Source organism: Epargyreus clarus, unplaced genomic scaffold (genome assembly GCF_041222505.1).
Source record: "Epargyreus clarus isolate Ecla_fem2 unplaced genomic scaffold, WU_Ecla_fem_2.2 ptg000013l, whole genome shotgun sequence".
Classification (NCBI taxonomy): Eukaryota; Metazoa; Arthropoda; class Insecta; order Lepidoptera; family Hesperiidae; genus Epargyreus; species Epargyreus clarus.
Genome location: NW_027332221.1, coordinates 5951341 through 5972929, shown reverse-complemented (window position 1 = coordinate 5972929; position 21589 = coordinate 5951341). Strand labels below are relative to the sequence as shown.

Below are 21589 nucleotides of genomic sequence, written 5' to 3'. Positions count from 1 at the left end.
TTCTCCACGGAATATGTCAGTCTGTTGCAGCAAAAGGTCAAGTGGCAAAAATCCAACAACGAACTGAAACTTGGGTCGCTTGTTTTAATAAAGGATCGGAATCTTCCACCCCTTTTGTGGTCTTTGGGGCGCGTCATCCAGCTCTATCCTGGTAGCGACGGCATCAGTAGAGTCGCGGAACTGAGGACGAGGAGAGGCACAATTCGTCGAGCCTTTAATAATATTTGCCCCCTTCCAGAGTTTTGAAGTCTTCTTCATCGCTTCAACCCGGGGAGCATGTTAAGATACCTACGTAACACGCACGGGAAGAGACGCGCGGGCGGAGGAGGCGGGCAACGTCATCGGCACGGGCGGTGCGGTGGTGGTACGAGCCGAACATCACTCACGCTTGCGACCTCCGACGGCCACGGACGATTTCTATTTAAATATTGTTTGACCGGGAAACCCTAATGTAATTAAGAGGCCTATTAAACCAGCAAAATACAGTCCACTCTCTCATTTAAGTCCCAGGACCCTAACAGGTAGTCGCGACGAAAAGACGCGAATCTAGTGTGCTCTTAGTTTTTTTTACATTTAAAATTAATTCAAGTGCATTATTTTCACCAATCATATGTATTAATTAACTGCTGAACCCACCTGTATTCACTATATATCACATTTCCTTTGGATACTGTGCCTTATTCACTAATTCACTTCTAATTAAACTTTGGACACACAACTGTCAAACAACCTGGACAAGCTAGAAAAGCTCTTTGGCTCCCGTATGCAGGACTATGAGGAAAGGCTGAAGAATGCCACAGCTGGTTCCAGTTCCTCCAATCTAGACATCAACACTCTAGCACGTGAGTTCTCCGAATTCAAGTCATTTGTTTGGGAAACCCTATCATGAAAACTCAAATAGAACTTCTCTCACTTGGCCTGGACAGGCATGAAACTGCCATGAGAAGAAAGGTCCTCCTATTCCACGACATTCCTGAAAGCCAAAATGAAAAAGTTCACGAAGTGGTCCATAACATTATATCCAACCAATTAAAGTTATCCGATCTGAAATTGGACAGTGTGCACGTTTGTCACAGATTAGGGCCAGTCCAGGACAAAACACGACCTGTTCTCGTTAGGTTCCTTCACATGGCACACAGGCATCTAGTCTAGGACAGTAAAACCGCACTTAAGGGTACTGGCATCACTATCTCCGAATTTCTAACGAAGTCCAGGCACAGAGTTTTCATCGCAGCTCGGAATCATTTTGGCATAAAGCAGTGCTGGTCCGTAGAGGGCAAGATAACCATAATCCTTCCCGACAAATCTCGGAGAAAAATCGAAGGCATGGGACAACTACTTCTTCTAAAAATTTAGTGAAAAATATTTTTAACATTTTTTTAAGTGTTTTCAATAATAGTAATATTAAGATACTGTTAGAAGGTAAACAAAATTTCTTCCATTATATCACATTCGGGTGTTGTATGCGCTCGGTGACGGACGCAAACACAGCGCTTCCGAATATTCATATTTCGTATTCGCGATTTGCGCGGCGATCGCCGCTGCACGGAAAATGGCTATGAGATCTGAACAACTCATAGCCAATGAGGTGTTGGCGTTTATACAACACGCCATCGACACCATGGATGAAGTCAGCATCATCCAAATCTGTAAGAGCAACTTTACACGCGAGGAGACCGGCAGTGCCAAGATCCTCCTGTTTGAGTCGCTAGGGATGAGCGACCGGATGCCTTCCCGAAGGAAGGATGAAAAGGGAGAAAAAGGACTCCAGGATATCATCAATCTCCTGAAGATGACTGATCCTGATGACCTGCCTGCTTTTGTGGCGAAGAACATCCACAAGCTGCCGCCCGTCACGTTCGACCATGTGGATGTAACCAGGCTGTTGAAGGACATCACAGCACTGAAGACAAGCCTGGCGGAAGTAGTATTGAAGCTAGAAGCCTCGCAAGACAACATCAGCGACCTACGGGCTGAAGTTGCTACATTACGTAATACTGTGGCAGTAAGTAGGTCGCCAGAGGTTACTAACATCAACACGCGTCGTGGGGCATGTAACACCTCGTCAGCAAGTTTCGAATCTGCGAAACTTGACACGACCCCGACCGCTGCGCCCGCATGTGGTGACACGTGCGCCACCCGCCCCGCACCTCCCCCCGCCGAGGTGTCGCCGTGCGTCGTCATGTCCACGCCTCAACGTGACTACGCTGCAGCTGCCTCCCGCCAGCTACCCGGGAAGCGGAAGACAACGAGGCCAGAGAGGGAAAGCGGGAACCCCCGCATCGAACCCCCTCGCAGTGCGGTGTCCAACCATGTGGCAGACAAGGATGGCTTTATTAAAGTCGAGCGGAAGAGGAAGAAGCCTCCTTGTCGTAACCAATGTGGCACAGCACCGACAGGAGCGGATCATGTACTGCGTCCTGCTGTTCCCGTAACGCTCGTGTATGTCTCGCGGCTTCACTACAACACGAAGCCGTCTGACGTAGTGGAGTACTTGGCGATCAACACCAATACCCGACTGGTGGTCGAGAAGTTGGAGGCGCGTAACGCAGTGAACTTTAGTTCATTTGTTGTACGCGTCCCAACCGAGCAATTGTCGACCTTCCTGAAGGAGGAGCTGTGGCCGAAGGGAGTTGTGTTCCGGAAATTCCGTGGACGGAGAGGACCCCCGGCAGTCACCAGACCCGCGTCTCACGTCGCCGCAAATACGTGATTTAGTTATAAGTATATATTAGTATGTATGTTAGTCTGCAAGGTATATATGATATGGACCTCTGTATTCAATTATACTTTTGTATCTTTGTTTATATTGTCTGAAATAAATGGTTATTATTATTATTATTATATCAGTGAGCAGTGAGTTTGGCAGTTTGAACATATAATAGATTTGTGTTATTTAGTATACCTAATTAGTATACGTAGGGAAAAGATGATTAAGGGGAACAGTAATTCAGTAATAATAAAATTAGTTATCATAGTCAGTCGGTCAAGTATATGGCATCGCATAATTTAATAAAATTAGTTATCATAGTCAGTAAGTCTACTATATAGCAAAATAACCATAGCGAGGGCTAGGACACTCTATTGAAACAGACAGCGATCCGTGCACCGAGACGCATCCAAACCAAATGCGTACTGATCAAGTGCTTCAACCCTTTTTATAGGAAGAGCAGGTAAAGTAATCAGGTAGATGGGTCATAAGGCGATAAGGAATGTCGTCCGGTGCAGGTGCCGCCAGCATCTGGTATTACGTCATCCGCTTTCAACGCCTAGACCTGCCCCCGACATATATTATATGTATATTGTTTTTATATTCTTACGTAGTTACCTTTACATATTTTATTATTGTATTTATATAATTATATGTCTATTTTTATTTGAATTACTATGAATAATGTAGTTGATATAAATGACTCTTTTTTCTCTTGCTCGTCTTCAGTTTCTAATTTTGTTAGTGCAGATAGTGAATCCTCGGGGAGTCAGACGCTGCATGATCATTTCCTCTTTATTTCCTTCAACTTCCCAATATCTCAACATAGCACACATAAATATCCAAAGTGTTCCGAAGCATTACTCTGATCTTCTGGCATCCATTAGCAGTAATCACATTGACGCGCTTCTTATCTCCGAATCTTTTCTTAAACCTACGCTGCCCTCTGCTCTGTATACACTTCCTGGTTTTTGTCTTATTCGCAATGACAGAGTAGGTAAAGGTTGTGGGGGTGTTGCAATTTATTTGCGTTTCGATATCCCATACAAAATCGTCAGCTCGTCCACCGCAGAATATTCCGAATCTGCCGAATACTTATTTTTAGAAATATCCCTAAACTATAATAAAATGTTACTTGCCGTGTTCTACAGTCCAAATTTACACATTGATTATTTTAACAATTTTCATAAAGTATTATCAAATTTTTGTCCTATGTACGAACATGTCATTGTAATGGGGGATTTCAATACTTGCATGATCAAAAACGATTCTCGCTCAGCTAAACTTCTAAATGTATTATCCTCTTTCAACCTTCATTTTCTACCACTTTCAGCTACTCACCATTTCCCTAATTGCAATCCCTCTCTTCTTGATGAACATTGATGACAAGGTGGCTACCTTTACGGCGACTGTAGTTAGCTTATTTGACAAGCATGCGCCCTTACGTCGAGTCAAAATTAAGCGAAATCCTGCTCCATGGCTCACCAACGATATAAAAGCACTTATGGCTCGTAGATATAAGGCTAAAAGAAGGTGCAAACATTGCCCCTCTGAATCTAATCTAAGGTTATTTCAAGAGTTGCGTAATCGTTGCAATCGTATGTGTAGAGATGCTAAGAGACGCCATTTCCACGATTCTCTTGTGGACCGTGACCCTACAGAGGTTTGGCGGTTTTTAAAATCTGTTGGCATCGGCAAATCTTCAACGAGCACTTGCAATGTATTTAATTCGAGCGATCTTAATAAACATTTTTCACTCTCCTCAGTACCCTTAGATCCTCAAGTTAAATCCAGTACGTTACTTGCACTTCTCAATACGCCTAAACCGTTATGTAAACAATTTAGCTTTACCTCTGTGACTCAAGAGACCGTGAAAAAATCTGTTTTAGCTATTAACTCTTCTTCAATTGGTACCGATAATCTATGCTCAAAAATGATAGTCTTAATTTTGCCATCAGTTCTTCCTACACTTACTCATTTATTTAACCATTCCCTATCTTCTGGTTCATTTCCCTCAGCTTGGAAAATGGCCTTTATTACCCCTCTTCCCAAAGTTAATAATCCTACCACCTTGTCTCACTTTCGTCCCATCTCTATCCTACCCTTCCTCTCCAAAGTACTTGAACACATCGTTCATATCCAGCTCGCCACCTTTTTAAATTCCAATAATCTTCTTAATACTTTCCAATCCGGCTTCAGAACTGGACACAGCACAGTCACTGCTCTCCTAAAAGTCACAGAGGACATTCGTTTGGCTATTGAAAATAAGAAACTTACTGTTTTGGTGTTGCTTGATTACAGCAACGCCTTCTTATGTGTCGACCTTGACATACTTCTGGGTATTTTACATTCAATTAATGTTTCTTCTACCGCTATAACTTGGTTTGATTCCTATCTTCGGGGTCGCTCGCAACGTGTTCGCATTGACGACGCGTTGTCTAATGCATGCGATTTAGTTGCGGGAGTTCCTCAGGGTGGCGTTCTCTCTCCGTTGCTTTTTTCTATTTTTATTAATTCCTTGACTTCCTTAATTTCTTCCAATTTTCATCTCTACGCCGACGATCTGCAGATTTACTCTCATTTTTCAGCAAAAAAAACACCAACTCAGCCATAGCTGCTATGAACAACGACATCAACAATATCGTCAATTGGGCCGCATCGTTCGGAGTTTCCATTAATGCTCATAAGACACAAGCCATTATTAAAGGTAGCAGTCATATACGAAGTTCCATTGATATTTCGACATTAGCACCTATCACGGTTGACGGTATTCGTATTGCCTACGCTGACAAGGTAAGAAATCTCGGGGTTGTGATTGATACAAATCTCTCGTGGACAGCCCAAGTCAGTGAAGTGAGTTGAAAAGTTCATCATGTTTTCCATTCGCTGAGGTGCCTGCAATGTTTCTTACCCTTAAAAACTAGGATCACTCTCGCCCAAACTTTAATTCTACCCATTATCAACTATGCTGACGCCTGTTATTTGGATGCCACAGAGGAGCTCCTCAATAAACTTGAGCGCTTACAAAATTTGTGTATTCGTTTTATTTTCGGTGTTCGCAAATACGATCACGTTTCTCAACTTCGTAAGGATCTCAAGTGGCTCACAATCCGCCTTCGCAGAAACACAAGGATACTATGGTTATTGTTTAATATACTCCGTAACTCCAACTATCCCACTTACCTGCGAGAACGTTTCTCTTTCGCTCGACCTCCTTACGCTCCTTACAGAACACATATTAAGACCCTACTCAAATTTCCCTCCCATAAAACTTCTTCCTATTCCTATTCCTTCTCCTTCTCCTCCTCTCCTCCTCCTCCTCCTCCTTCTCTGCATGCTGTTAGATTGTGGAATGCGCTTCCACCAAAGATTCGCGAATCTGACACTATTTCTGTATTCAAAAAGCGAGTTAAAGAGTATTATAGTTCCTTATCTAAGTAGTTAATTTATATATAGTATATGTATATCAGTATTTATTTATATATGTATGTATAGTATAATATGTAATGTTATTTTAACATCTATAAGTACACACAGATTCTACCATTTTGCACCCCCTATCCACTCACAGGTCTGCTGGAAGAAATTTCTTACAGAAATAAGCAGTGCCTTTGTACATACTTTATATGTGTTTTTTCTTCTTCTATCTATAGTGTGTGTGCATAAATAATAAATAAATAAATATACTATATATACTAATAATTAGCGGTGGGTCGTTGAAGTTTTTTCGGTCAACGAAACGTCAACGTTAATTTCCATTGATCAACTAGTTGATCAACTAGTTAATTTCGTCAACGAGTTAACGTGTTACTAATTTCAACTTGCATCAATAATAAACGGTTTTTAACTATGCTGCAACGATCAACGCTTCTCTACTGAAGTGCGGTAAATGTTATTTTAGAAACAATTTGACGTAATGTATTAAATATCAATATCAAGAATTGATAATTATAATTATTTATTAGGAAATAATTCGATATGTTCTACATAATTGGAGTTTAAATTATGCTATTATACCGACAATCAAGCTCGTCTGCTACTCGTATATTATAAAAAAAATTAACGTAAGTTTAATTCTAAACAAAATACAATTTTACGTTGAAAATAACGAAACGTTCCGTTTAACGTCGTTGACGTAACGTTGATTCGTTGAACGGTTGATTTAACTCGTTCGTTGATTCAACGACCACCGTTACAAAATACAATTTACGTTGAAAATAACGAAACGTTCCGTTTAACGTCGTTGACGTATTTAACTAGTTAATTTCTATTGGGTTAACGTTGATTCGTTGAAAGTGAATCAACGGTTGATTTAACTAGTTCGTTGATTCAACGACCACCGCTACAGCAGCCTCAACGCTGCTGTTATGAGGCAGAAATAGGTGTGGCGGTGGTGCCGCCGAAGTCTAACCACAAAATGTTCTACCACCTTCAATCACTATATATGTATATTTGAATCATGATAAAAAAACAATCTTTAGAGCGTTGTAGGTATGTAGAATTTGTTAGGTTAGGTTAGAACATAAAAGAAAATATAAAATTAAGCGAGCAGGCTCGCCACTTGAGCAAATGAATTCTATTCATGTACATTGAGACATAACCTTATTTTATTTTTATAATAAGAATTAAATAAGAGTTAAACTCACACATGAGACTTCCGTGCCACCAAAATGTTCTTTATTTTTATTTTTAGTATTTATTACCATATAACAACTATAAGTATATATATTATTAGTAGCGGTGGTCGTTGAATCAACGAACTAGTTAAATCAACCGTTGATTCACTTTCAACGAATCAACGTTAACCCAATAGAAATTAACTAGTTAAATACGTCAACGACGTTAAACGGAACGTTTCGTTATTTTCAACGTAAATTGTATTTTGTAACGGTGGTCGTTGAATCAACGAACGAGTTAAATCAACCGTTCAACGAATCAACGTTACGTCAACGACGTTAAACGGAACGTTTCGTTATTTTCAACGTAAAATTGTATTTTGTTTAGAATTAAACTTACGTTAATTTTTTTTATAATATACGAGTAGCAGACGAGCTTGATTGTCGGTATAATAGCATAATTTAAACTCCAATTATGTAGAACATATCGAATTATTTCCTAATAAATAATTATAATTATCAATTCTTGATATTGATATTTAATACATTACGTCAAATTGTTTCTAAAATAACATTTACCGCACTTCAGTAGAGAAGCGTTGATCGTTGCAGCATAGTTAAAAACCGTTTATTATTGATGCAAGTTGAAATTAGTAACACGTTAACTCGTTGACGAAATTAACTAGTTGATCAACTAGTTGATCAATGGAAATTAACGTTGACGTTTCGTTGACCGAAAAAACTTCAACGACCCACCGCTAGGCTGCTGTGTGCTGGTTTGAAGGGTGTGGTAAGGGAGACATACGTTTCCGAGACGTTCCAGCTTAGTCCTCAGGGATAGCGGCGCATCTGTAGGCTGTATCCGACTCCAGGTAGGAATATATAATCCTATCTGACGTTGATTACAGACGTCCATAGGCGGCAGTAGCTACTTACCATCAGGTGGACTGGAGGATTCAACTAAAGGATTTACTTTACCTATTAGACTTTCGTTATTATATCGGACCATCAAATCTATATAACCTGTAAGAATCTAGACTGTATTTTGAACTTCACGTCACTATTGGATTATTGAGAGACAACATGAAACGCGAGTCAATTGTGGTATAACTACAAATCGCTGCAAAACCTTATACAGTTTTCTTTTAGACCATAAATCAACATTGATATTAACTTGTCAATGGCACATACAGGAGCACGTAAGTAACTTTTTTACAGCATTACATTATTTAAATATACGTGACGTTAGTCCCATTTATATTTGCGTATTAGCTATTGCCTAATAATTATATTGAATTGCGCCTATAATACATCTACATATAACCTTTGTTGAGGCTTTTGCACCCTTAATTTCCTGCATGGATGCATTGTTTTTCTGAGGATTAATATAGTAGCAGTGTGCTTTGTAAGATTGTCAGTGTCTACTGATCTACTGATCCCATAGCCATTGTTAAAGTAAATTATTTTTGCTGCTAAAATCTAATAACATAAGAACCATATTTATTGTGTTCTTAAAGAAAGGCTTTTCAAAGCAACCAGGGGACTATTAGAGAAATGTATAATTACATGTTTTATTTTTATTTTTAAGTTCTCTAAGCAGCGCCGAGGACAACTACCGGGGGGGTTTTAGTGCGGTAAGAATCCCACATAACCCCGTGTCGTTCCCACGGCATAGGGTACCTTTTGAAGGTTTCCCCTCTTGTGAACAAAAAAAAAAGGTGTATCTTGAGGGAAGTATAATAGGTACCTTTTTTATGTAATATAGGAGTAGCAGACGAACATGCAGTCCAGACAGTAGCCACTTACCATCAGGAGGACTGGATAAAGCCTTGTACTAAAGTAAAAAGATTGTTTAGAAGAAAGAAACAGACGAGGAAGATGTTGATGTACAAGAAGAGTGATAAGGAAACAGACAAATTAATCAATGATGAGATGAAAGGTTTTGTGAGCTGAGTTGAGGCGTTAAAAATCAGAAAAGTTTCATTATTACGTTTAAGAGAAAATTATTTATAGTTACGATCTCAGTTTTTTAATATACCATTATTGGGGTGGCGGTTTTGATGCCTACAACTTGTGCACACTAGAACTAGGTAGGCGAAATAAAGAAAGCGCGGAGAAAGAAGAATTGGGTAGCTTTCCCTATGGAATAATGCACGTACCTGTGGTCTTGTAGTTGCAGCTCGGCAGGTCCTCTGGATTCTGTGCACTAATTCTAGGCGGGTATGCGGTTTGCGGTGCGCGATGTGAAAAGCGGAAAAATGCGGAAAAATAGGGCCACGTGGTCGCGAAAAGAGAGTACGCAATTGCGGCGCGGTGCGTAAGGTCACGTAGCTCAAGGCCCACTCAACCGTCCTTGGGACTAGTGGTCAATGTGCATACAGTACGTCATCGTAAACGTCACCGGAGTACGTGCGTCGGGATTGGATGATTGAGGATGGGACTGTATGCACAAGCGAATAAGCGTTGGGGCGTAACCATTTCCCCCGGGATTGAAGGATACCTTCAAGAGAAAGGATATAGCGGATACAAAAATAAAGACTTGCGGGAAAAATATGCGGTATATATAGGATAATATATATAATACTGTTGAAATATAGACATACTTTTTGGACGATTCTTATTGTCTCGTTTTTTATCTGTCATTTGAGCTGTCACTTGCATCCACGTATCTATGCTTGTATCCGATATTCTCTCATTTGAATAAAAGTAGAAAAACTACAAATTGCTATTTTACTTTAGGTTATGGGCCATTGACCCGTTTTTAGTCATTGTTGTTGAAATAGTAATTCCGATAATTCAGTAAAACTAGTTCCGCGAGTGTTTTCTCGATTTTTAGGTCGGCCGTTACAATACAAAATTTTCATTTTGTACCGAAGTAAAATGGCCGTGTCTAACGTTCATATAGACAAATTAAAGGGACGAGAGAATTATAATACTTGGAAGTTCGCAGTCCAAACCTATTTACAACATGAGGATTTGTGGGATTGTGTCGAACCTGCCGAAGATTCTACCATAAATGCGAAGAACGACCTCAAGGCGAAGTCGAAAATCATTTTGCTTGTGGATCCGATTAATTATGTTAACGTTCATGAAGCAAAGACTGCCAGACAGGTATGGAAAAATTTGCAAAATGCGTTTGAAGACTCAGGTCTGACACGAAAAGTTGGGTTACTCCGCGATTTGGTAAATACAACCTTAGAAAGTTGTAACAGCATAGAAGAATATGTGAATAAAATTGTGACCACCGCCCACAAACTTAGAAATATAGGTTTTAATGTTGATGATGAGTGGCTTGGTACTTTAATGTTAGCCGGTTTGCCGGAAAAATACAAACCGATGATCATGGGGTTAGAAAGCTCAGGTATAAAGATAACAACTGATTGCATAAAAACCAAATTACTTCAGGAAGTAAAAGACACTAATGTTTCAGTTCTGTACACAAAGCATAATAATAAAAATAATCTAAAATTTAATAAATGTACCAAATCACCTGGTCCCCGTTGCTACAATTGTAATCGATATGGCCATATAAGCAAATTCTGCAACTTTAAGAAGAAAAATGATGATAATGGAAAAGGTTATGCAGCTGTTTTTTCTGCAACTCGACACTCCGTAGATAATGCTTCATGGATTGTAGATTCTGGCGCATCTTTACATATGACGAATATTCTTGATGGAATGTATGATATCCGGGCACCTCCGATATAAAATATAATGGTTGCCAATAATGAATCAGTCGCTGTACAATATATTGGTAATATTGACTTAAACCTTATTGGTGAAGATGGTAATGTAAACAAAGTACAGGTGAAAGATATTTTGTATGTTCCAAAGTTGAATTCGAATCTATTGTCAGTCAGTCAATTGTCTAAGAGTGGTTGTCAAGTAATGTTTAATAAGATTGGTTGTCAAATATTAAATAAACATCAGAAAATAGTGGCTACTGCTAAGCTTATAAACAACATGTATAAGTTAAATACTTTTAATGGCAATGCATTTGTTGCTACTTCCGAAGAAACGAGTTTAAATATTTGGCATCGAAGAATGGGACATCTGAATTACAATGATGTACGGAAACTGCCATTGTGCACTGAAGGAATTAAGTTAGTAGAAAACAATAATATAAATATCAATTGTATTCCCTGTTTGAAAGGTAAACAAACCAGATTTCCTTTCTCAAATTGTGGTTCGAGGGCAAAAGAGCCATTGCAAATCGTGCATTCTGATTTGTGTGGACCTATGGAAGTGCCATCTATGGGTGGAGCAAGGTATTTTATAACCTTTATAGATGACTTCTCTAGGAAGGTCAATGTCTATTTCTTAAGAAATAAATATTAAAGAGGTGCTTCAAATATACAAAAACGAAATGGAAAATCAGCTTGACTGTAAAATAAAAATTCTTCGAACAGATAATGGCTTGGAATATATTAATCATGAAATGTCGAAATTTTTATCAGGTTACGGCATCAGGCATCAAACATCAGCGCCCTATACACCAGAGCAGAATGGGCTGGCAGAGCGCATGAATCGCACGCTCGTAGAACGTGCAAAGTGTATGCTGGAGGATGCTGGATTATCCAAGAAATTTTGGGCAGAGGCAGTGGATTCTGCAGCTCATATTATTAACCGTTCTCCGACTCGCGTCCTTAACGATGTGACACCACTGGAAATGTTGACAGGTTTGAAACCAAATATTTCTCATTTAAAAATTTTTGGATGTAAAGCCATGGTGCACGTACCGAAGGAAAAGAGATTGAAGTGGGATTCGAAATCCACTGAAATGATATTTCTTGGATATTGCGAGAATACGAAAGGGTACAGACTGTTGGATCCTGTCACTCAAAAGGTTACAAAAAGCAGGAATGTCGTATTCATAGAAGATGTTCAGAAAGATGTATTATTGCCGAATGTTAACTCTGATGCCCCATTACAGGTATCCATGCCGTTAGATGAGCCTGTTAAACCTACTGATAGTGTCAACAATCAAACTTGTAGTTCAAATGATTCTAATGAGGATGTAACTAATACAACTTTATGTGAAAGCTTTGAATCTGTGGATAATATGACAGATCAAGATCCGACATATGAACCAAGCACAGATTGTACATATGGGCGCAAATCAGTATCTTATGTTTATATTATAACATTTAATGTTTAAAATAATTATTTATGGGTGTAAATCTGTATCTTACGTTTATATTATAATATTTAATGTTTAAAATAATTATTCGTAATTACAATAATGTTATTGATCTAACCTCAATGTCTCTTAGACATTGCACTGATTCTTTCGACTGATTTTAAAACATTGATTTTGTAATTTATTTTTAATAATTCATATTGTTGCAAACCTTCAAAGTAAAAATCAATTAGATTATTATGACTCCAATTTTATTGTTTTATAAACAAAACTTAGTTTAATTTGCATCCTACTAGTAGCGCCCTCTTTTGGCGATTTATGAAAACTTGTAAGGAATGTTTGCGTGTTGTAACGCGCTTGTTTATTAAAACAAATGTAATTTGTGTAAGATAAATTATTTGGAGTAACATAAAATTCATTATAATATTAATTTATGTCAATTTTGATTGTCAATGTGGAATTAATATTTAGATTAAAATATGGACGATTTCCGGTAGTACTTCAAAACACTTTGTTAGTCATACCAAATAAATTATGTAAATTATAATAATATTAATTCTCGTATTTTTAAAACAATATTTTCAATATAATGTTATTTTATTAACAGTTAAATTTATTGTGAATCACGTCACTTGTTATAACAAAACAAGTGATGTGAGGTAGTTCTTATGCTGTTTGTGACTCGAGTAGTATTTAAGTCCACGCGCTGGTACAGCGAGGTACATTCGCCTTTAATCAGTCGTGTAAGCCGTTACTCTGCTCGAATTGTAAATAAAAGTGAATAAAAGTGATTCTCATATTAAAGTCGTTTCGTTCAGTTTATTAATAAAGTGCGGTATTGGGATATCGCCGACAGCAGCGGTTGGATGGACCTACGTGTCCACATGGTCATGATGGAGATCAATGGTGACGTTTATTGGTTCGGGGTAATGGCGCGCACATTTGGCGCGCGTGTTTGGTGATTTTCCTGGGATTGCTTTGAACGAAGCCTTAGGAAGCCATGCCGTTGGTAAAGCGTTTGACAGCCGTTGGATGCTTTGATTATGGCGGGACTGAACGTATGGAGCAGTGTAATTTTGGGGTGGACCCTGGTGTAGTATGACAGTTTATTTCATACGGGCGACACGTTGTCATTTTGATACTTATAACCACTTGGGTGGTCTATTGTTTTAATTTATTTCTATCTTGTAATTTTATAATGTTCACCTAATGTTTGAGTGTCCACAGGCTAAGAATCTACTATAGCTGCTTATTGGTGGTATTACAACGACACTGGACTTGTGTTGACCGCGAACGTACCGTAAAGGGGCCAATGTTACGGGCCGCTATAAGGCAGGATACTTTTTCACTCTGGTAAAACCAAGGCGGTGAGTTAGTAAGAGCCTTTTCGGTAAGTGACTTTATACTTTAATAAATATAGTTCAAAAAAAAAAAAAAAAACACGCTTTTATGATAAAATCAACTAAAAAAGTAGAAAATAATTTTCAATCTAGGAATCAATTAAGGAACAGTAAATTGTATAATTGTAAAAAATAAAAGCGTGGAGTGCTCCACTTATCAATTTTCGAAAAGCACCCCACGTAGTATTTGTTGTTATAGCGACCATCATTATGCGTAGTCTGTAAAAAAAAAATCGAGTGTCTATCTATTACGGTTTAAGAGATAAAGCCCTGTGACTCACGAACAGACAGCGGAGGGTTTCGTTTTATCCTTTGAGTACGGAATCCTAAAAAATCATTCTACAAGATGGCATTATAGATATGTTTCAGTACATTTGAGTTATAGGGAAATAAAATTATTATTTTCCAAAGCTTAAAATCGATCTAGTAACTTTGCCTGAACGCTCCATAAGGCGCTTTCTCTCGCCTCGAAAATCGTTAATTCTGAGGATATTGATAAGGACAATGGTACAAAAATGTTAAAATCGTGTATTCGTGGTTTTTGATAATACTTCAAAATTTTTAATTAAACTGGACGTTCAAAGTGGATAGAAATCGGGCTCAAAGATTCCGTTACTGTTAGTACATACATACATACAAACGTACAACCCAAGCTAATAAAAGCGTGTTAAAAATTGAGGTACTTGACGGTTTATTAATAATTTGGCTACCAGTATTTGACCACTGTTTGGAAAGAATTTACTTACGAATTACGAATTTTACGATTTTGCGGGTACACTCATTATTTCTTGTGAAAAATTTCTGAAGGTTGTCGTATTAATGCAATTTTAAGTCTACACGTTGCTCAATGGAGATTCTCTCTCTCTCTCTCTCTCTCTCTCTCTCTCTCTCTCTCTCTCTCTCTCTCTCTCTCTCTATAGTCGGTCCCTCAATGCTGAGGATCGTTACTTCTTTGCTTTATAGCGTCTTTCCAGAGATTGCGATTAGTGGCCTGGTGTATCGCCTCGCTGACCGGTATCTTTAGATGGTCCGATACCTGGTCTGACCATCGTTTTGGGCTGTGTCCTCTGGGTCTTTGCTCTCCACCTTGCCTGTCACCAGTAGCTTTTCTAGGTTGTCATTATTTCTTCGGGCTATATGACCGAAGTATTTAAGTATGCGGTGAAGGCACAGGCTGGAGAGACGTTGGGAATGCTCTAGGTGTAATTCTTTTAAGATGGATGCGTTGGTCCGGAAGGCTGTCCACGGGATTCTTAGCATTCGCCGCCAGCTCCACATCTCAAATGCGTCCACTCTTTGTCTGTCTGCTATTTTCAGCGTCCAAGATTCCGATGCTTAAAGGAATTTGGAAAGACGAGCGTACGAACTAAGTGAACTTTTGTACGCTTAGTAATATTCCCGTCCTTCCAGACCCTGGTAAGTTGGTTCATTGCCGTTTTAGCCATACCGATGCGGCGTCGTATCTCAGTTTCGCAGTTTCCTTTATCATTAATGACTGATCCCAAGTATTGAAATTCCTTGACGATTTCGAAGTCGCTGAGCAGATTTGTTCATTGTAGTGACTCAGAACGGTCGATCATCATAATTTTAGTTTTGCTCCTGTTTATCAAAAGGCCAAAGTCCAAGCTTGTACTCTCAAGCCGATTCATTAGGTCCCTCGTTTCTTTTTCTGATGAAGCGAATAGAGTTGTCTTTGGTAAAGGCTCAATAGATGTGTTTGTGATATGGGTTCAGCGAAGATACGATACCGTAGCGTTCAGTGGCGCTCGTGTTTAAATTTAACGGTGTGTATTGAGCAAGATGAAGGTGATTTAGGTTAGAACATTTAAATTTTGGGTTTTAATGTCCTTTATGAACTTCCAGATTCTGTCATTTTATTTTTCTACATACAAATAGGGTATATTACGGGGTAATTGGTGCTAAGCTGACTACATTCATTTAAAGTAGTTACAATAATGACTTGAGAACTTGAGTAAACATGTTGATCGGACTGTACAGAGGTTGTCGTGTAGCCGTAGTATGCGGTGGGCAGCTATGGCGGAAGTTAAGTTTCAGTAGAAACTATGTGTATTCATGTGAGTGGATTTGCGTCAATGAAAAGTAACAGGAGGTTACTGGGCTATACGTATCCATCGATCACATGTAGTGCTTAAATGTCTCGAATTATTTGATGTTTGGTCTAAGTAATTTTAGTAATTAGAAGGAATTGGTCAGCTAAGCTCTTGAGTTTATAAAAAAAAAAAAAAAAATGTATATATAATAATAATTCGTTAGAATTTATTTTACGCGTTTGAGTTTAATGTTAAGGGACTAATTCTTTTGTTTAAATGGTGTTGTAGAAAATGTTGAATCTTATAAAGACAATACGACCGATCGATTTTGTGTAAAATTTTGTTTAATTAGAAAAGTGATAGTAATGTAAAAGAGGTCGAAATTGAGTACGGTTGAAATAAACTATTCATCATTAGTCTTTTAGTTTTAGCGTGGTGAATAACCTTAATACAAGTTAATCAGGATTGGCCGAGCGGAAATTCTAATATTCGCCGTTTGTTTTTTCTGCCTTACAGGAACAGCACACGAGGACGTTTGACTTGTCACGATGGTCATGCCGCGGATGGCCAGTGGAGGGTTGGTTCGAGTGCGCTAAGTAAGAGATGGCACTAGCTGGAGAGACATCAGGGGCGGTTTGTCGATACCTGCTGCAAGTGAGTGGTCGGGGAGCGCGCGTGGTCCATGGGTGCCACAACGCCACAATTTGGACCGCCGAACCTTCATTTCTATTTTTTGTTACAAATTATTTTCTTTTAAAAAAAGATGCGTATGGGCGGATGATCTTGTAAATGAGAACTTTTGAAACTGTAAAGGCATTGTGTTGATATAACTGGTTTTCATGATTATTTTATGTATGTGCGTTCACGTGTGTTCTTGTTAAATATTATAATCCTATCCAAATATCCTTCCTAAAACGCTGGCTGGCCACCATGCGTATCCTTGATCCTGGTCTTGTTGGCTAGATCCCAGGATGGGTGATGCCTTATTGTTGGCTAGAACTCGTGATGAGTGACGCCTTTTTTTATGATATCAGAAGAAAGAAGAAAGAAAGAAAATATTATGTTGTAATGTAAAACAGCGCAAGGGACGCGCTGGAATCAGTATGGCCGTATGGGCGCAAATCAGTATCTTATGTTTATATTATAACATTTAATGTTTAAAATAATTATTTATGGGTGTAAATCTGTATCTTACGTTTATATTATAATATTTAATGTTTAAAATAATTATTCGTAATTACAATAATGTTATTGATCTAACCTCAATGTCTCTTAGACATTGCACTGATTCTTTCGACTGATTTTAAAACATTGATTTTGTAATTTATTTTTAATAATTCATATTGTTGCAAACCTTCAAAGTAAAAATCAATTAGATTATTATGACTCCAATTTTATTGTTTTATAAACAAAACTTAGTTTAATTTGCATCCTACTAGTAGCGCCCTCTTTTGGCGATTTATGAAAACTTGTAAGGAATGTTTGCGTGTTGTAACGCGCTTGTTTATTAAAACAAATGTAATTTGTGTAAGATAAATTATTTGGAGTAACATAAAATTCATTATAATATTAATTTATGTCAATTTTGATTGTCAATGTGGAATTAATATTTAGATTAAAATATGGACGATTTCCGGTAGTACTTCAAAACACTTTGTTAGTCATACCAAATAAATTATGTAAATTATAATAATATTAATTCTCGTATTTTTAAAACAATATTTTCAATATAATGTTATTTTATTAACAGTTAAATTTATTGTGAATCACGTCACTTGTTATAACAAAACAAGTGATGTGAGGTAGTTCTTATGCTGTTTGTGACTCGAGTAGTATTTAAGTCCACGCGCTGGTACAGCGTGGTACATTCGCCTTTAATCAGTCGTGTAAGCCGTTACTCTGCTCGAATTGTAAATAAAAGTGAATAAAAGTGATTCTCATATTAAAGTCGTTTCGTTCAGTTTATTAATAAAGTGCGGTATTGGGATATCGCCGACATACATTTAGTTCTCCCGATAATTTTATTAATCTTAGGCCTCGAGGAAGGCAGCTAAGATATGTCAGTGATGATGAACAAGATGGAAATGAAATAGAACATGCATGCTTAGTTTTAAATCAAAATCCTTTAACATTAGAAGAAGCTCTATCTAGCCCAGAGTCCAGTCAGTGGCAAAAAGCAATGGAAGAAGAATTCAAATCTTTACAGATTAATAATACTTGGGTACTATGTGAGTTACCAGTGGATAAGAAAGCTATATCATGCAAATGGGTGTTTAAAACCAAAAGGGATGAAAATGGTGACATAGCAAAGTATAAAGCTAGATTAGTAATTAAAGGATGTGCTCAAAGAAAAGGATATGATTATAATGAAGTATATGCACCCGTAATAAGATTTTCCTCTCTACGTTATTTACTTACGCTAGCTGTGAAACATAACTTGGATATAGACCAGATGGACGTTGTATCAGCGTTCCTACAAGGCGATATTGAAGAAAACATTTATATGCTTCAACCTCCAAACTTCGAAGTGAACAATACACAAGTATGCTTATTAAAAAAGAGTTTGTATGGTCTAAAACAAGCTAGTCGGCAATGGAACTTAAAACTCGATCGTGCACTTAAATCCATTGGCCTAAAACAGTCATTACTTGATTCTTGTGTTTATTATAGAATAGATAACGAAGATATAACTTTTTTGGCTGTCTATGTGGATGACATTATTTTATTTACAAGTTCCATTGAAACTAAGAATTATATAATATAATTATAAAATATATCTTTTGGCTGTCTATGTGGATGACATTATTTTATTTACAAGTTCCATTGAAACTAAGAATTATATAAAAAATAATTTGTTTGATAAATTTGAAATGAAGGACTTAGGTGAATTGAAATATTATCTGGGTATACATGTACGTAGAGACAGAGAACGTGGAATTCTAAGTATAGATCAAACAAGATATATAAAAGATATATTGAGTAAATATGGAATGTCAGATTGTAAGAGCGTTAAAATCCCAATGGATCCAAAAACAAAATTTAAAATTATTGAAAATGTAGATTCAATTACTGATAAATATCCATATCAGGAAGTAATTGGGTGTTTATTGTACTTATCACAATGTACGCGCCCTGATATATCTTATGCGGTAAATACATTGAGCAGATTTAATTCAAAGCCACAAATGCAGCACTGGGTGGCGTTGACGCGCATACTGCGATATTTGAAATTCACTGAAAATTATACACTTACATACAAAAGAAATGAAGAAAATTTTATACATGGTTATTGCGATGCAGACTGGTGTAATGACGAAATCGATCGAAGATCATGTTCCGGCTTTATTTTTATTCATCAAGGTGGTGCAATTTCATGGAACTCTCGCCGACAACCGACGGTTGCGTTGTCTACTACAGAGGCGGAATATATGTCACTTTCAAGCTGTACTCAAGAAGCAATGTGGCTTAAACAGATGCAAGAAGAATTTTGGCCGCAGTTAGTCACTGAACCTATAATTATTTTATGTGATAATCAAAGTGCCATTAAACTTGCAGGTACCATTAACTATCATCCCAGAACTAAGCATATAGATATACGACATCATTTTGTGCGCGACAAGGTACGTCTGAAGAAGATTGTAATAAAGTACGTGCAAACAAGTGAGATGGTTGCTGACATTCTGACGAAAGGAACTCCTCAGCAGAAGATTGAGTTTTGCTCTTCAAAGATGGGTTTATGTCTAAGGGAGGATGTTGAAATATAGACATACTTTTTGGACGATTCTTATTGTCTCGTTTTTTATCTGTCATTTGAGCTGTCACTTGCATCCACGTATCTATGCTTGTATCCGATATTCTCTCATTTGAATAAAAGTAGAAAAACTACAAATTGCTATTTTACTTTAAATACTATAAATGAACATAATTAATATAATAATAATAATAACCATTTATTTCAGACAATATAAACAAAGATACAAAAGTATAATTGAATACAGAGGTCCATATCATATATACCTTACAGACTAACATACATATTAATATATACTTATAACTAAATCACGTATTTGCGGCGACGTGAGACGCGGGTCTGGTGACTGCCGGGGGTCCTCTCCGTCCACGGAATTTCCGGAACACAACTCCCTTCGGCCACAGCTCCTCCTTCAGGAAGGTCGACAATTGCTCGGTTGGGACGCGTACAACAAATGAACTAAAGTTCACTGCGTTACGCGCCTCCAACTTCTCGACCACCAGTCGGGTATTGGTGTTGATCGCCAAGTACTCCACTACGTCAGACGGCTTCGTGTTGTAGTGAAGCCGCGAGACATACACGAGCGTTACGGGAACAGCAGGACGCAGTACATGATCCGCTCCTGTCGGTGCTGTGCCACATTGGTTACGGCAAGGAGGCTTCTTCCTCTTCCGCTCGACTTTAATAAAGCCATCCTTGTCTGCCACATGGTTGGACACCGCACTGCGAGGGGGTTCGATGCGGGGGTTCCCGCTTTCCCTCTCTGGCCTCGTTGTCTTCCGCTTCCCGGGTAGCTGGCGGGAGGCAGCTGCAGCGTAGTCACGTTGAGGCGTGGACATGACGACGCACGGCGACACCTCGGCGGGGGGAGGTGCGGGGCGGGTGGCGCACGTGTCACCACATGCGGGCGCAGCGGTCGGGGTCGTGTCAAGTTTCGCAGATTCGAAACTTGCTGACGAGGTGTTACATGCCCCACGACGCGTGTTGATGTTAGTAACCTCTGGCGACCTACTTACTGCCACAGTATTACGTAATGTAGCAACTTCAGCCCGTAGGTCGCTGATGGTGTCTTGCGAGGCTTCTAGCTTCAATACTACTTCCGCCAGGCTTGTCTTCAGTGCTGTGATGTCCTTCAACAGCCTGGTTACATCCACATGGTCGAACGTGACGGGCGGCAGCTTGTGGATGTTCTTCGCCACAAAAGCAGGCAGGTCATCAGGATCAGTCACCTTCAGGAGATTGATGATATCCTGGAGTCCTTTTTCTCCCTTTTCATCCTTCCTTCGGGAAGGCATCCGGTCGCTCATCCCTAGCGACTCAAACAGGAGGATCTTGGCACTGCCGATCTCCTCGCGTGTAAAGTTGCTCTTACAGATTTGGATGATGCTGACTTCATCCATGGTGTCGATGGCGTGTTGTATAAACGCCAACACCTCATTGGCTATGAGTTGTTCAGATCTCATAGCCATTTTCCGTGCAGCGGCGATCGCCGCGCAAATCGCGAATACGAAATATGAATATTCGGAAGCGCTGTGTTTGCGTCCGTCACCGAGCGCATACAACACCCGAATGATTAAGAAAATACGGAAATAATAAAGATTATTGGGATGGTAATGGACAGAGTTTGACTACAGGACGTTTGAAACTGCCTTTAGCGGTCCCTACAGTGGCGACACGGACGACGCCGTCACTGGCCGGATGAATACTTTCTATAATACCGAGAGGCCAGTGAAGGGGTGGTAGATTGTCGGTGTTAACAATTACTACCATGCCTTCCTTGACCGACACGTCATGCTTATTCCATTTCTGTCTAACTTGGAGCGTATGCAAATACTCCTTACGCCATCGTTCCCAAAAACTCTGCACCAACTTATCTAGGAGCGCGTGACGCGTTAATAAATGCAAACGATTCTCCTCTATA

General features: G+C 38.8%; 2 protein-coding genes across 2 annotated transcripts; one reads left to right on the top strand and one right to left on the bottom strand.

The window, feature by feature from the left end:
* Nucleotides 1–1552: 1552 nt before the first annotated feature.
* On the top strand, nt 1553–9598 carry LOC140746773 (uncharacterized). The gene is made up of 3 exons (XM_073078870.1): nt 1553–2543; nt 5319–5503; nt 9500–9598. The coding sequence occupies exons 1-3, from the start codon at nt 1553–1555 to the stop codon at nt 9596–9598; spliced, it is 1275 nt and encodes a 424-aa protein (XP_072934971.1).
* A 5288-nt stretch (nt 9599–14886) lies between these two features.
* Nucleotides 14887–21137, bottom strand: LOC140746772 (uncharacterized). Its single transcript, XM_073078869.1, has 2 exons — nt 20147–21137; nt 14887–14999 (listed from the first exon to the last, which is right to left on the bottom strand). The coding sequence occupies exons 1-2, from the start codon at nt 21135–21137 to the stop codon at nt 14887–14889; spliced, it is 1104 nt and encodes a 367-aa protein (XP_072934970.1).
* Between the last annotated feature and the right edge of the window lie 452 nt (nt 21138–21589).